Source organism: Anomaloglossus baeobatrachus, chromosome 2 (assembly GCF_048569485.1).
Source record: "Anomaloglossus baeobatrachus isolate aAnoBae1 chromosome 2, aAnoBae1.hap1, whole genome shotgun sequence".
Lineage (NCBI taxonomy): Eukaryota > Metazoa > Chordata > Amphibia > Anura > Aromobatidae > Anomaloglossus > Anomaloglossus baeobatrachus.
The window spans coordinates 298,941,682-298,956,171 of NC_134354.1; the positions used below are offsets into that span (position 1 = coordinate 298,941,682).

At 43.2% G+C, this 14,490-nt stretch overlaps 1 protein-coding gene across 1 annotated transcript in view; it reads right to left on the minus strand.

Annotated features, from left to right (window-relative positions):
- The window catches only part of APOBEC2 (apolipoprotein B mRNA editing enzyme catalytic subunit 2), a 65,542-nt gene extending 51,271 nt beyond the window's left edge, over nucleotides 1–14,271 (minus strand). Inside the window, exon 1 of the mRNA XM_075335857.1 lies at nucleotides 14,007–14,271. Coding sequence (XP_075191972.1) covers nucleotides 14,007–14,143 — 137 coding nt within the window. The 5' untranslated portion in view covers nucleotides 14,144–14,271. The remainder of the gene's footprint in view (nucleotides 1–14,006) is intronic.
- Between the last annotated feature and the right edge of the window lie 219 nt (nucleotides 14,272–14,490).

Below are 14,490 nucleotides of genomic sequence, written 5' to 3' on the forward strand. Positions count from 1 at the left end.
CTGCTGTGGGTGGAGAGGGGTAACTAAGGACTTTCTTATATAGGAGATGGAAAAAACATGGCCGAAAGGGGCGGAGCTGTGTTCACATTCAGAAAAAAACTACATATAACTGAATAGGATAACTGAAGTGAGCACTAATATATATATATCTATATTATGACTGCAAGCCAAAAAATACATACTATATATAAGGATAAGGCTGCACATCAAACTTAGATAATGGTATAATGCCTCAAGCATATGGAAAAATATTGGAATATACAATGAAAAATGCTACTTGCTAATTTGAACATGTGAATAATGAATTGCATACCTGCCATGAATATAAGGAAAAAGGAGATATTTAGCAATCGCATTGATCAATGTAACTGAGCCCCAAGACCTCGTCAAGGTATATCTCTATATTGGGGTCCCTAGCTCTGTGACCCTAACTGTGTGTCATCTCATTGCAATTAAAAACTGCTGTGGGTGGAGAGGGGTAACTAAGGACTTTCTTATATAGGAGATGGAAAAAACATGGCCGAAAGGGGCGGAGCTGTGTTCACATTCAGAAAAAAACTACATATAACTGAATAGGATAACTGAAGTGAGCACTAATATATATATCTATATTATGAGTGCAAGCCAAAAAATACATACTATATATAAGGATAAGGCTGCACATCAAACTTAGATAATGGTATAATGCCTCAAGCATATGGAAAAATATTGGAATATACAATGAAAAATGCTACTTGCTAATTTGAACATGTGAATAATGAATTGCATACCTGCCATGAATATAAGGAAAAAGGAGATATTTAGCAATCGCATTGATCAATGTAACTGAGCCCCAAGACCTCGTCAAGGTATATCTCTATATTGGGGTCCCTAGCTCTGTGACCCTAACTGTGTGTCATCTCATTGCAATTAAAAACTGCTGTGGGTGGAGAGGTCAGAGGTAACATCATCATTAGACAAGTGATGTGCTACATTTTCCATTATGCTCCCCACTTCATCCCCTAGTTTTGCCTGAGCCAAAGGAGATCAATTGTGATCTGCATTTGGTTGGTGACAGTGGTAACAGTGTTGCTACTGCTATTGGCTCCCACATGAGCCTTTTTCTTGCACAATACCCCGTCCATTGCCAGTCATACATCTTCATTTACCATACATTTTTGCCCAAGAATAACAATTACAAGATGTTTAAATACACTTATCCAACCCTTAAGAAAAAGAAGAGCTAGGTATGGTAAGCATGACACCCACAAAGCCTTAAGTGACAATTAAGCCCCCGTAGTATTGGTATAGGGTGTATTAGTCTCATATTTGACTAGAACTCTTTAAGGGCCAATAATTTTTTTGTTCTTGCGCTATTGTTTTTTTCCCTTGCCTTCTTTTAATAGTCAAAGAAATCTTTTATATCTTTTTATCTCTCCCTCGACATAGCTGTATGAGAGCTTGTTTATTGAGGGCTTAAGTTTTAGCTTTGCTCTGCACCAATTCATTTTACTATGTACTGTACTGAAATACAGGGAAAAAAAAATCAAAGTGTGATGAAATGGTTAAAAAGTCACAGGAAGGGTCCACGGCCAAGACCCCAGTTGCCACTGCAACCGGGGACACTTTTCAGGGACCCTTTACCCTCATTCCATCCCCCTTTACACCGGACACCCATTCGTTTGTCTTTTACATGTAGCTGATGGGGCCACAGAGCCGGGTCAGGCCAGTCACAGCAACCCCACAAAACCACTGGCCCGGTGACGAGTAACACCTAAGGCCCCGTGGGGCGCTACACAGTGACTAAACCTCTCATTAGTAGAAAGAATCAAAAGGCTAGACTCACCTTTGGTGAGGAGCATGTTGTGTGAACAGAGGAGAAGTGATCCACAGTTCATTTTAGTGATGAAAGCAAGTTTAATTTATTTGGGTCTGATGGGAAACATTGTTTGTCGACAAACTGAGGAAAAAGTGAACCCAAAGTGTGTTAAGAGGTCAGTGACAGGTGGTGGAGGAAGTGTCATGGTTTGGGGAATGTTTTCTGCAGCAGGTGTTGGACCTCTCATACAGCTACATGGCAGAGTAAATGCAAGTGTGTATCAGAACCTTCTTCAACAAAACATGGTTCCTTGCGTTCATCACTCAATTACACCAGAGCAGTATGAGATACTAGTGATGTCCTGTGGCCCCAGATGTGCTGCAGTCATTCAAAGTAAAGGCCTGTACACTTCCTACTGATTGGTGTCTGTTGTTACCTTCAGAAAATGTATTTATAATTTATCTCTGTGCTACAGTTATTGTTGTTCTCTAATTATGATCATCATGTTTTGAGCATAATAAAAGTTTTATGTTGATAAACTTTGGATCTTTTGTAAAACACTGTTCTAGTGTCATGGTGTACCCCATACAAAAAACCTTCAAATATTGATCAATGTAGATTACCGTATTTTTCGGACCATAAGACGCACTTTTTTCCCCTCAAATGTTGGGGGAAAGTGGGGGGTGCGTCTAATGGTCTGAATGTAGGGCATGGCTGCGGGGAATGAGGGTGCTGCGGTGGAGCGGGTCATCGGGGGCACAAGCAGGCAGCAGCAGCGCCTGCCGTGACCACGTGGACCCGCTCATTTAATATGCACGCCCATCCTTCCGCCCATCTCTTAGTGCTGAAGCAGGAGTAGACAGGTGGGCGGGATGATGGGCGGGAGGATGGGCGAGGGATAAACAGCCGGCCGTGATCACCCCTGGCAACTACAGCCTGGAGTGATCATGCTCGGCTGTATTCACTGCCCCCTGTGCATCATCATCAGCACGGGGTGCAGTGAATCAGTACACTCACCTGTCACCATTCCCCTGCAGCACCGCGATCTCCTCCTGGCTGCCGGCGGCCGCTGAGTGGACCCATCCCCGTTCTCCTGCAGCATTGCGATGTCCTCCTGTGCCAGCGGCGGCCGCTGAGACTAGCGGCGCACACAGCGATGACGTCATCGCTGTGCGCACGTGTCCACACGCAGCCGTCGCTGGCACAGGAGGACATTGCAATGCTGCAGGAGAACGGGGATGGGTCCACTCAGCGGCGCTGCCGCTGACACAGACGGGAGGAGGAGCGATGCTGCAGGGAGTGAGGTAAGTTGAGTATGAACGTTTATTTTTTTTATGTGTCACAGAATGCGGGCCATATACCAGGATGGGGGTATAATATGAGCAGGATGGGGGTATAATATGAGCAGGATGCGGGCCGTATACCAGGATGGGGGTATAATATGAGCAGGATGGGGGTATAATATGAGCAGCATGGGGGTATAATATGAGCAGGATGGGGGTATACTATGAGCAGGATGGGGGTATACTATGAGCAGGATGGGGGTATATTATGAGCAGGATGGGGGTATATTATGAGCAGGATGGGGATATATTATGAGCAGGATGGGGGTATATGAGCAGAATGTGGATATATGAGCAGGATGGGGGTATATACAGGATGGTGGTATATGAGCAGGATGGGGGTATGTAGCAGGTTGGAGGTATATAGCAGGATGGGGCCATATGCCAGGATGGGTTACCGTATATAGCAGGATGGGGCCATATGCCAGGATGGGTTACCGTATATAGCAGGATGGAGCCATATGCCAGGATGGGGTATATAGCAGGATGAGGGACATGTACTGTATATACAAGGCAGGAGGATCATTACCAGGCTGGGGTACCTTAGTAGAGAATTTGGAGACATTACCCCCATAACAGTGACAGCAGCTGATCGCGCTACTCACCTCAGTTGCTGTGTGAAGCTGACAGAAGCGGCGGTGTATTCTGCAGCTCCTGTCACCTGAATGTAGCAGAGCTGGATGCGACGCTGCAGGACTGTGGAGTACGCCGGACATGGAGGGTTTGTCGGGGTTAATAAATTGGTGATGAGGGACTTTGTTAGTGTTTTTTATTTCTAATGAAGGATTTTTCGGGTGTGTGTGTTTTTTAACTGTAATTTACAGATTAATCATGGAAGGAATCTCGGGGAGACGCCTGACATGATTAATCTAGGATTTAGTGGCAGCTATGGGCTGCCATTAACTCCTTATTACCCCGATTTGCCAACGCACTAGGGTAAATCGGGAAGAGCCGGGTACAGTCCCAGAACTGTCGCATCTAATGTATGCGGCAATTCTGGGCGGCTGCTGACTGATATTGTTAGGCTGGGGGGCTCCCCATAACGTGGAGCTCCCCATCCTGAGAATACCAGCCTTCAGCCGTATGGCTTTATCTGGCTGGTATTAAAATTGGGGGGACCTCACGCCGGATTTTTTAATTATTTAATTATTTATTTCACTGCACAGTATACACACACACCGGCTGCTGTGTTTGGGTGCAGTGAGACACCTGTCACTCAGCGTGGGGGCGTGTCTCACTGCAACCAATCATAGGCGCCGAAAAGCAGGAAAGCAGGGAATACGAGATTGTTTAATCTCCGGCTTTTTCAAAAGAGGAAAAGCCACCGGAGTTTAGTGAACAGCTGTGCAGCGCCGCGGCAGTGATCGGGAAACGGTAAGTAAGAGAGAGGGGGGAGAATGACCGACAGACTGTGAGAGGAGGACAGACAAGACAGAGAGAGACCGACAGAGCGAGACCGACCGACGGGAGATAGAATGAAAAAAAAAATGACCGACATCGCTAGTAAAAAGCACAAAACGTGCGTTTTGGACATCGGAGTGCCACGCAATGTTTTACGTAAAATCTTTCATGTATTAATCTCAAAAAGTAACATACACCAGCTCTATCTCACTATTGGGTATGTGCCCTTAACATTTCCGCCATGAAAATTCATTTTGGAAGGTTTTCTGGTGAGTCCGTAAAAATGGCGTAAAACGCGGACAAAATTGTTCACAGCTGTGACTTTTGAGTGATAAATGCTTCAAGGGGTCTTCCCCATGCTGTTGCCATGTCATTTGAGCACTCTTCTGAGACTTTTGTGACATTTTTAGGGTTTCTACATGCTGCCGGGGGTCATTTCAGAAAAATACTCGGGTCTCCCATAGGATAACATTGGGCTCGGTGCTCGGGCCGAGTACACGTGTATCACCCGAGCTTTTTAGTACTCGCTCATCACTAGTGATCATACATTGTTCTCTAATTTCTTATCTACGGTGTACACATTTTATTTAATTTATTTCTATTTTCCGATAACAAAATTAAATCTCCCAGGCCCCCCAAAATTACCAAAAATTGTTAGCCAGGTACATGCCCAGGAAGACAAACTCAGCAAAGCAACAGCCCGCAGTATTGTTGTGCCACAGAGGCCTTTCAAGTTAGTCTAATGAATCAGGTATACAAAAAGTAAATTCGCTTTTCTTTTTATATATTTTTTTTTTAAACACTATTTTTTATGCCTCATAAATGTATATAATATATAAATATAATATATATAATATATAAATGCTGTAACGAAAAATGCTACATTAGTAGGTAGGTACATGCCCAAAAAGAAAAATGCAACAACAGGTTGTACTAATATAGAGGGTGTAGTTGCCAAGTTGTTTTAGTGAAAGAGGTATGCAATAAGGAAAACATGTATTTTTTTGTGTTTTAAACACAAATGATCCTAAAAAAGTCCATAATCAAACATATTATGTTGGATGGTTAGGTACGCACACAAAATACAGCAAAATACTTATCATAGTGCATGCGGTTGTGAAATTATACTAGTAGAACAAAAGGTTAAATATGTAGTTTTTCAACAAAATTCAACCCCCTTACCCAAAAAAGAACCCAAAAAAGAACACAGCTAGAAATGGTAGTGAGGTACACATCTAAAAAAGCTAGCACATGCAACAGGGCACAGTATTTCTGTGGTGTGCACAGTTGTAAAATTGGACTAGTACAGCAAATGAGCATGAACAATTAAAATTAGAAATGAAAAATGTATCACGCACACTTTGGCCGGTAGACAGTTGCATTTCAATGCAATATTGGTAGTTTTGTTTTTCTTTGTTAATAAGAAAAAAAAATGTACCCCTTCATAAAGCTGAATGCACAAGAATAGAAAAGAGTGAACCATATGGGGGTTCAGTTCGCAGCTGGAAACGTACCGAACCTCTTTGTGACCAAACCTTGCCCGAAGAGGTTCAGAATCACTGATTGTCAGTTTGAGTCTCCGCCCACATACAGCCAGCCATAAGCAGATCTCTTCCAGGGGAGAGAAGGTGGGCTTTTTCAAACTTTTTTCTTTTGTTGCCCACTACATCAGATCACGCTGTTGTTACCCCCAGTGCGAGCCAATCAAGCACTGCAAGCGGCTCGCTCAGGACTGAACACCAAGCGTACCTGAGCATAGCGATGCTTACGCAAGTTAAGTTCGCATGTAAAGCATCCGAACTCCAAACCCTGAGCCCTATATTTTTTAGTTGGTGTTTCGTTCGAAAACTGAACCTCAGGTTTGCTCATCTTTACACAAGAAAATGCAAAATGTTGCATCAAGGACACTGTCTAATCTTAGGTTTTTTTTAGTAAAAGAAATAGGATTGTGGAGCATTAAACGGCCTTCCTGGGTGATAATGCTTCAAGAATGAGTAACAAATGGTGTATTTTAAATCATAAATGGGTAGAAAAGTGTCTGACTGGAATATATCACTGTCTGGTCTAATCAACGCATTCAGTTTTCCAGCAATTTCTCTATCTCCCTCCCCCTGTAAGGGTGCATTCAGACAACCATATAAATCAGACCTTAATGCTCTGACTGGCTGGGCTCTCCTGACCTAAGCATGACAGCTGCATAAAAATATATGAAGCTGTCATACTTGGGTTGTGAGAGCTGCGGTCAGTCCAAGAACTGAGATCTGATCTCGGTCCAATTTATATGGTTTTCTGAATGCATCCTAAGGCTATGTGCGCATGTTGCGTACTAGCCCTGCAGAAATTTCTGCAGCAATCTGAAGAGCACACGTGCGCTTCAAATCGCTGCAGAAAATGTCCGTAGAGAAAAAAAAAAAAGCCGATTCCATGCGCTCTGCCTGCAGCTCCTGCCATAGACAGAGCAAGAGCTGCCGGCAAAGCGCACGGAAGAAGTGACATGTCACTTCTTAGAACGCGCGCTCCGGGCAGCAGCCGAAGCGCTGCGCTCTAAGATGCCACGTGCGCACGGCCCCCGCACAATCTCCATAGACTGTGCAGGGGACGCAGGACGCATGCAGTTACGCTGCGCTACAAAGCGCAGCGTAACTGCATGTATTTACGCAATGTGCGCACATAGCCTTACTTGAACATATGCATTATTCATAGACTACTATATTTCCCATTTTCTATCTTTACAGTGCTGCAGTAGTTGTCTAATCTGTTTTAGACCTACCTCTAATGATCAGCTGAGCTTAGCTCCTCTCTCTAGGCTGCAAAACTCAAAAATTAGCCCTGTTATCAAGGCCTCAGCTTTTTTATTGGGTTCTTCTATACCATGTGATGTAGTAGTTGCAAAGCATTAACAGAAGAATAGGTAGGGGGGAAAAGTGTCAGGGAGCCTAGTCCTGACCTGGCAGAACCTAGTAAATATGCCAGTTTGGCTGATATCAGGAATGAAGCGCCAGGACTAGCGTCACTACAGCAGGATGTTGCTCCTAGCAACCAGGAACATGACTGTTGTAGGAAGGAGGGAAATAGGAGTGCGGCAAAGCCCAGACAGATGTTGGTGGTAGGGGACTCTATAATTAGGTGGACAGACAGGGTCATCTGTCACCGAGACCGTGAATGCCGAACAGTGTGTTGTCTGCCGGGTGCTTGGGTTCGGCATATTGCGGATCGGATAGACAGATTGCTGGGTGGGGCTGGGGAAAACCCAGCGGTTATGGTGCACATTGGTTCTAATGACAAAGTTAGAGGCAGGTGGAAGGTCCTTAAAAATGATTACAGGAAACTAGGAGAGAAGCTGAAGTCCAGGACCTCCATGGTGGTGTTTTCAGAAATACTACCGATGCCACGAGCATCACTAGAAAAACAGCAGGAGCTTAGGGAGAAAAATACGTGGCTTAGAACTTGGTGCAGGAAGGAAGGGTTCGGGTTCATGGAGAACTGGGCCGACTTCTCAGTTGGCTACAGGCTCTACGGTAGGGACGGGCTGCACCTCAATGGGGAGGGTGCAACTGTGCTGGGTAAGAAAATGGTCAGACAGATGGAGGAGCTTTTAAACTAGGATCTTGGGAGGAGGGAGGGTAGTGGAGCAAATAAGGGGATAGATAGAGACAGTGAGACGGTAGGGTTCAGTGAGGGATTAGGGGGGGCTGGGACATGCAAGGAACGTAGGGAGGCTAGGAGTAATACATGTGTTAATAGTATTAAATGTCTACTGGCAAATGCAAGTCGTCTTGCAAACAAAATGAATGAATTGGAGACTCTTATGTCAACCATGGATTATCATGTGGTGGGCATTACGGAAACCTGGCTAGATGAAAGCCATGACTGGCTGACAAACATACAGGGTTATACTACATTCAGGAAGGACAGGAAAGACAAAAAAGGTGGTGGGGTGCGTATATTTATCAAATCTAACCTAAAACCTGTGTTGAATGATGACATTGGGGGAAACTGCAACAATGTAGCGTCAGTATAGGTAAATGTACATGGGAAGGGGAATAATGGAAAATGCTAATTGGAGTTTGCAATAAGCCTCCTAACATACCTGAACAGGTAGATGGTGAAATACTGCAAAAAAAATTGAAAAGGCAGCTAATAATAATAATAATAATAATAATCGGGTTCTTATTATGGGGGATTTCAACTATCCAGACATTCAGTGGGACATAGAATCTTCTGGTTGTGCTAAAAGCTGTAAGTTCTTATCTAGTATTCAAGACAATTTCCTCTCTCAGATGGTAGATGAACTGACAAGGAGAGATAATTTGCTAGATCTGGTCCTGTCAAATAGACCAAATACTATTTCAGATCTACAGGTCCGGGAGCACTTGGGCACCAGCAATCATGATATGGTAAGCTTCAACGTAATATTCAATAGAACATTTAAAAGAGGAAATGCTAAAACCTTGAATTCTAGGAAAGCTAATTTCAACAAATTAAGGGAAGAGCTTAAATGTGTAGATTGGGACAAAGTCATGGTAACTGGGGATACCGAACATAAATGGGGGAAGTGTAAGGATATACTACTGGAGTCCTGTAAAAAAGTCCAGGAACAAAAAGAAACCACTATGGATAAATAAGACTTTACAAAGTATAATAAAACAAAAACAAAGGGTGTTTAAAATCTTAAAGGCTGAGAATACAGAAATAGCATTTCAGAAGTGTAAAGATATCAATAGGAAATGCAAAAAAGAAATCAAGCAAGCAAAATTAGCTACTGAAACAAAAATCGCCAATGACATTAAAATAAATCCCAAAATCTTTTATAAATACATTAATGCCAAAAGGATAGTATCGGCCCCTTAACATATAATAACAAGTTAGTTATAGGGGACAAACAAAAGACTGAGAAATTAAACAGGCACTTCTCATCAGTGTTCACCAAGGAGCAGACTGTTCCAGGAATCATTCAACAAGTGAAAAATCAAAGTTCACCACAAAATATAATTCTATTTAACTTTAATTTAACACAAGAAGAAGTACGCCTGCATCTGAGTAAATTAAACATTGACAAATGCCCCGGGCCAGATGGCATTCATCTACGAATATTGAGGGAATTGAGCTCCGTAATCGTCAGACCGCTGTATCTCATCTTTTTAGAATCATTTGTAACAGGGTTGGTGCCTCAGGATTAGAGGATTTCTGAAGTAGTACCAATACTTCAGAAAGGTAAGAGGGTAGATCCAGGCAACTACCGCCCAGTCAGCCTGACTTCAGTAGTATGCAAAGTTTTTGAGAGCATTTTAAGGGATGACATGCAAAAATATATTGCAAAAAATAATATCTTTCTTGAATCCATGCTGTTTGTCAGTTATTATAAGTCATGTGTAACCAACCTGTTGGGGTTCTATGAGGGGGTAAGTGCAAATCTGGATATTGGTAATGCTGCTGATGTGATTAAATGGAATGATACATTAAATGGAAGTAAACTCAGGACTACAGAACAGGAGAAGGACTTGGGTATTCTTATTACAAATAAGCTGAGCAACAGTACTCAATGTCAAGCAGCAGCTGCTAAAGCAAACAAGATTTTAGGGTGTATAAAAAGAGAGATTAGATCCCGTGATCCCAACGTATTGTTACCCCTCTATAAATCACTTGTAAGGCCACATCTGGAATATGGGATCCAGTTTTGGGCTCCACATTTTAAAAAGGACATTCAGAAGTTAGAGTCAGTTCAAAGGCGGGCAACTAGACTACTACAAGGAATGGAAGGCCTCCCATATGATGACAGGTTGAAAAAGTTAGATATGTTTAGCTTAGAAAAATGACGTCTCAGAGGCGATCTCATTTATTTGTATGATTACATGTGTGGTCAATATAAAGGACTGGCACATGACTTATTTCTTCCAAAGGCAATACTAAGGACCACGGGGCATACACTGCGAGCGGAAGAAAAGCGATTCAGACAGCTAAATAGGAAAGGGTTCTTTACAGTTAAAGCAGTCAGACTGAGGAATGCCCTACCACAAGAGGTAGTAATGGCAGACACTATAACAGCTTTTAAAAAAGGGCTGGATGATTTCTTCAGTACACACAACATTGTTGGTTATAAATGACTTAGTGACCAAATGTAGAACTGGTGAAGGAAGGTTGAACTAGATGGAGCTAGGTCTTTTTTCAAACTAAGTAACTATCTAACTATGTATGATGAAGCCTGCATGGCTGTGCCTATAGGCATGTGAGTTTTCAGTGGTTGATGCAATCTTCTAAAGTGTGTAAAATGATGCAAATCATTTTTTGACCAATTCATGTAAATTAATTTGCTAGTTGTTAAAATTTGCTGAAACCTTCGAATACCATTGTGAAAATTTGAGGTTGTAGGTTGTAGGTATCACCTAGTCAGCTTAATGATGTATTTTTATTCTTCTTTCTGCGGTCTTACAGCAACTCCAGGTAGATGACCAGAACAAAATGCCCCCAGTCCACAAGATCCCAAACTGGGACCGGTAGTTCCACTGATCTTGTACCAGACGATACCCACTGTCACCCAACTTTTGGTAGGCCCACAGGTTTTGTATCTCCCACCAGTATCGTCTGCAGTCACAGCCTATGCTCATCCAGTCAACGGATACCACAGCTGTAGTGTTTGTATCCAGCTCCAGCCAGCAACAACCTTTCATCTCCGCATTAGTGTCTTAAGTACCCCTAAGTCGCCCCCCCCCAGGTTCTAGCCTAGCCCTGGGAAACACCCAACCATGCTAACTGTGCATTAGTGAAGGTATTATGTTCCTGAGCCCATCACTTGGGATTGCATGTGAGACCCCCTGTGGTGATGGCTCCACTGTGTCTACTATAGCTGGGTTCACTCATTAATAACTAATCGAGTAAATATCTCAATTGCAGGACATATGGATAAAGCTGGGTTCACACATAGCGACAATGACATCGCTGTTACGTCACCATTTTCTGTGACGTAACAGCGACCTTGTAAGTCGCTGTTATGATCGCTGCTTAGCTGTCAAACACAGCAACGCAGCAGCGATCATAACGTCGCTACATGTGCAGAGAGCAGGGAGCCGCGCACACTGCTTAGCGCTGGCTCCTTGCTCTCCTAGCTACAGTACACATAGGGTTAATTACCCGATGCGTACTGCAGCTACATGTGCACAGAGCAGGAGCCGGCACTAGCAGCAAGAGCGGCGGAGGCTGGTAACGAAGGTAAATATCAGGTAACCAGGGAAAGGTCTTCCCTTGGTTACCCGATGTTTACAGTGGTTACAGCTTTCCGCAGCTGCCAGACGCCGGCTCCTGCTCCCTGCTCGCTTCATTTCGTCGCTCTCTCGCTGTCACACACAGCGATGTGTGCTTCACAGCGGGAGAGCGACGACGAAAAAATGAAGCAGGACATTCAGCAACGAGCAACGACCTCACAGCAGGGGCCAGCTCTTTGCTGGATGTCACACACAGCGACAGCGACGGGACATCGCTGCAACGTCACAGAAAATGGTGACATAGCAGCGAGGTCGTTGTCGTCGTCGCTGTGTGTGACACCACCTTATCACCATCCACATAATGGGATTAGTGGCTGAGAAAACAATAGCTTAATTGAGGCCCCTGTGCTAGAAGAGTAATGGAATTATTGCTTTATTCTAATTACCTTTATTCTAATTAATCTTTAATTCAAGATTTTGTGCCTGGCCTTCTGTGAACCTAAAGGTACCGTCACACTAAGCGATGCTCCAGCGATCCCACCAGCAACCTGACCTGGCAGTGTCGCTGGAGCATCGCTACACAGGTTGCTGGTGAGCTCTCAAACAGGCAGATCTCACCAGCAACCAGTGACCAGCCCCCAGCCAGCAGCGACGCGTGAAAGCGATGCTGCGCTTGGTAACTAAGGTAAATATCGGGTAACCAACCCGATATTTACCTTGGTTACCAGCGCACACCGCTTAGCGCTGGCTCCCTGCACTCCTAGCCAGAGTACATATTGGGTTAATTACCCGATGTGTATTCTGGCTATGTGTGCAGGGAGCAGGGAGCTGGCACTGACAGCGTGAGAGCGGCAGACGCTGGTAACGAAGGTAAATATCGGGTAACCAAGGAAAGGGGTTCTTGGTTACCCAATATTTACATTGGTTACCAGCGTCCGCAGAAGCCGGCTCCCTGCTCACTGCACATTCAGTTGTTGCTCTGTCGCTGTCACACACAGCGATGTGTGCTTCACAGCGGGAGAGCAACAACTAAAAAATGGTCCAGGACATTCAGCAACAACCAGCGACCTCATAGCAGGGGCCAGGTTGTTGCTGGATGTCACACACAGCAACATCGCTAGCAACATCGCTGTTACGTCACAAAAGTCGTGCCTCAGCAGCGATATTGCTAGCGATGTTGCTTAGTGTGACGTGGCTTTTAAACTGACAAAGAAGAAAATGTCTAATAAAACAAAACAATGAGAACGACAATGAGATTGACGTAACCAGCACTCCGGAAAAACAGCTCTTCACAATCATAAAGTTTGACTATCTATAATCATAATGTGTAACTTAATTATTATATCTCATCTTGTTCAATAACATAACTAAAATTACATATACGCCATAAATGATACTGATGATCGTCACTAGTGATGGATGAACAGTAACTATTTGTGTTTGGATGCTTGCCGAATGCCGTGTACTATTCTAGTATTTGTCTCAACAAGAAAAATGTTCACATTCCCTATTGACTTGTATTAGGTTCTTTATTTGTGACAAATACTGCAATAGCATTTTGGGATTCATTACGAATATAATCCGAACACTAATAGTTACTATTCGCTCACCTGTAATTGTCACACAAGTAATTTAACGTTGGGCATCATCTAATCAAAGGCATTTAGAGTTGGTGGCAAAGTTGCACATTGGGCATATAAATTTCATACTGCTACGTGAGAAGCACAATAATGCTAAGCAACTAATAACCATGAAAACATTTGCTAGTATTAAGTAGTTCAATAAGTAAAGTATTCTCCACTTAGAAAGCTTATATATATAGTATAGTACTTGTATTTAAAGCTGATCATACACTTTAGGTAGCTTTAGAAACGGTTGGGTAGAAGACAGCTATTCCTTCTGACCCACCCATTCATATGAGCCAGGTGTGCATTTGTTTGAATGGGGGGAACATTTCTGGCAGTAGCTTATGTTACAAGAATTAAAGAAATTCGCATAGTAAAATCTAACAATTTGTGGAGTTAAGTCAGAATACCCCTACACACATAAAACTGCAGTGCATTATTCTTAGAATACAGTTTCAGCATGGAGTCTCTTTGTCGAATTGAAGAGCATACAAGCAGTAGTGACGTACTATAATACATTAGGACATAATTTTCCACATGTTGAGTCAGTCATCTACAAAGTAGGTTTACTTTTCAGGACTTTTCCATCTACTTATATTACTTTCAATAATATTTTCTATCCACTATTTCAAGCGCTTACCCTTCCACTATTTCAAAGGGAGGCAACTCTTCAAGTTCTTTCTTCTTAGGGCTCTCTTCTTCTGGAGCTTCTGAGTTATCCTTGGGCACCTCATTATTGTTGTTATTAGGTGTGGATTGGTTATTATTGTTGGCCATGATAATATGAGAGGAATTTATAAATTAATAGAGAACAAAATTAAAAGAGAAAAAGTTATCATGTGAGGTACAATGAGAGAAGAGAGGAACTGAAGAGCTTGCAGTAAAGGATCAAAGCCAGGGGTGGGCTGGCAGAGCACTTGGGTGGAGGACAGATTTATCTAAGTTCTAAATATGGCACCTGGGAGTGACAGTGACAGGGTGACCTCTCTGGAATGGACATCCCCCACTGACACATATCCCTTTGCTGCCAGCAAAGTGCAACTAATGACTAGCATGAAGCAGATGAAAGCTGCGTCTTTATTTCATAGCTCTACTGACTGAAATAACAAAAAGCCCTACTTGTT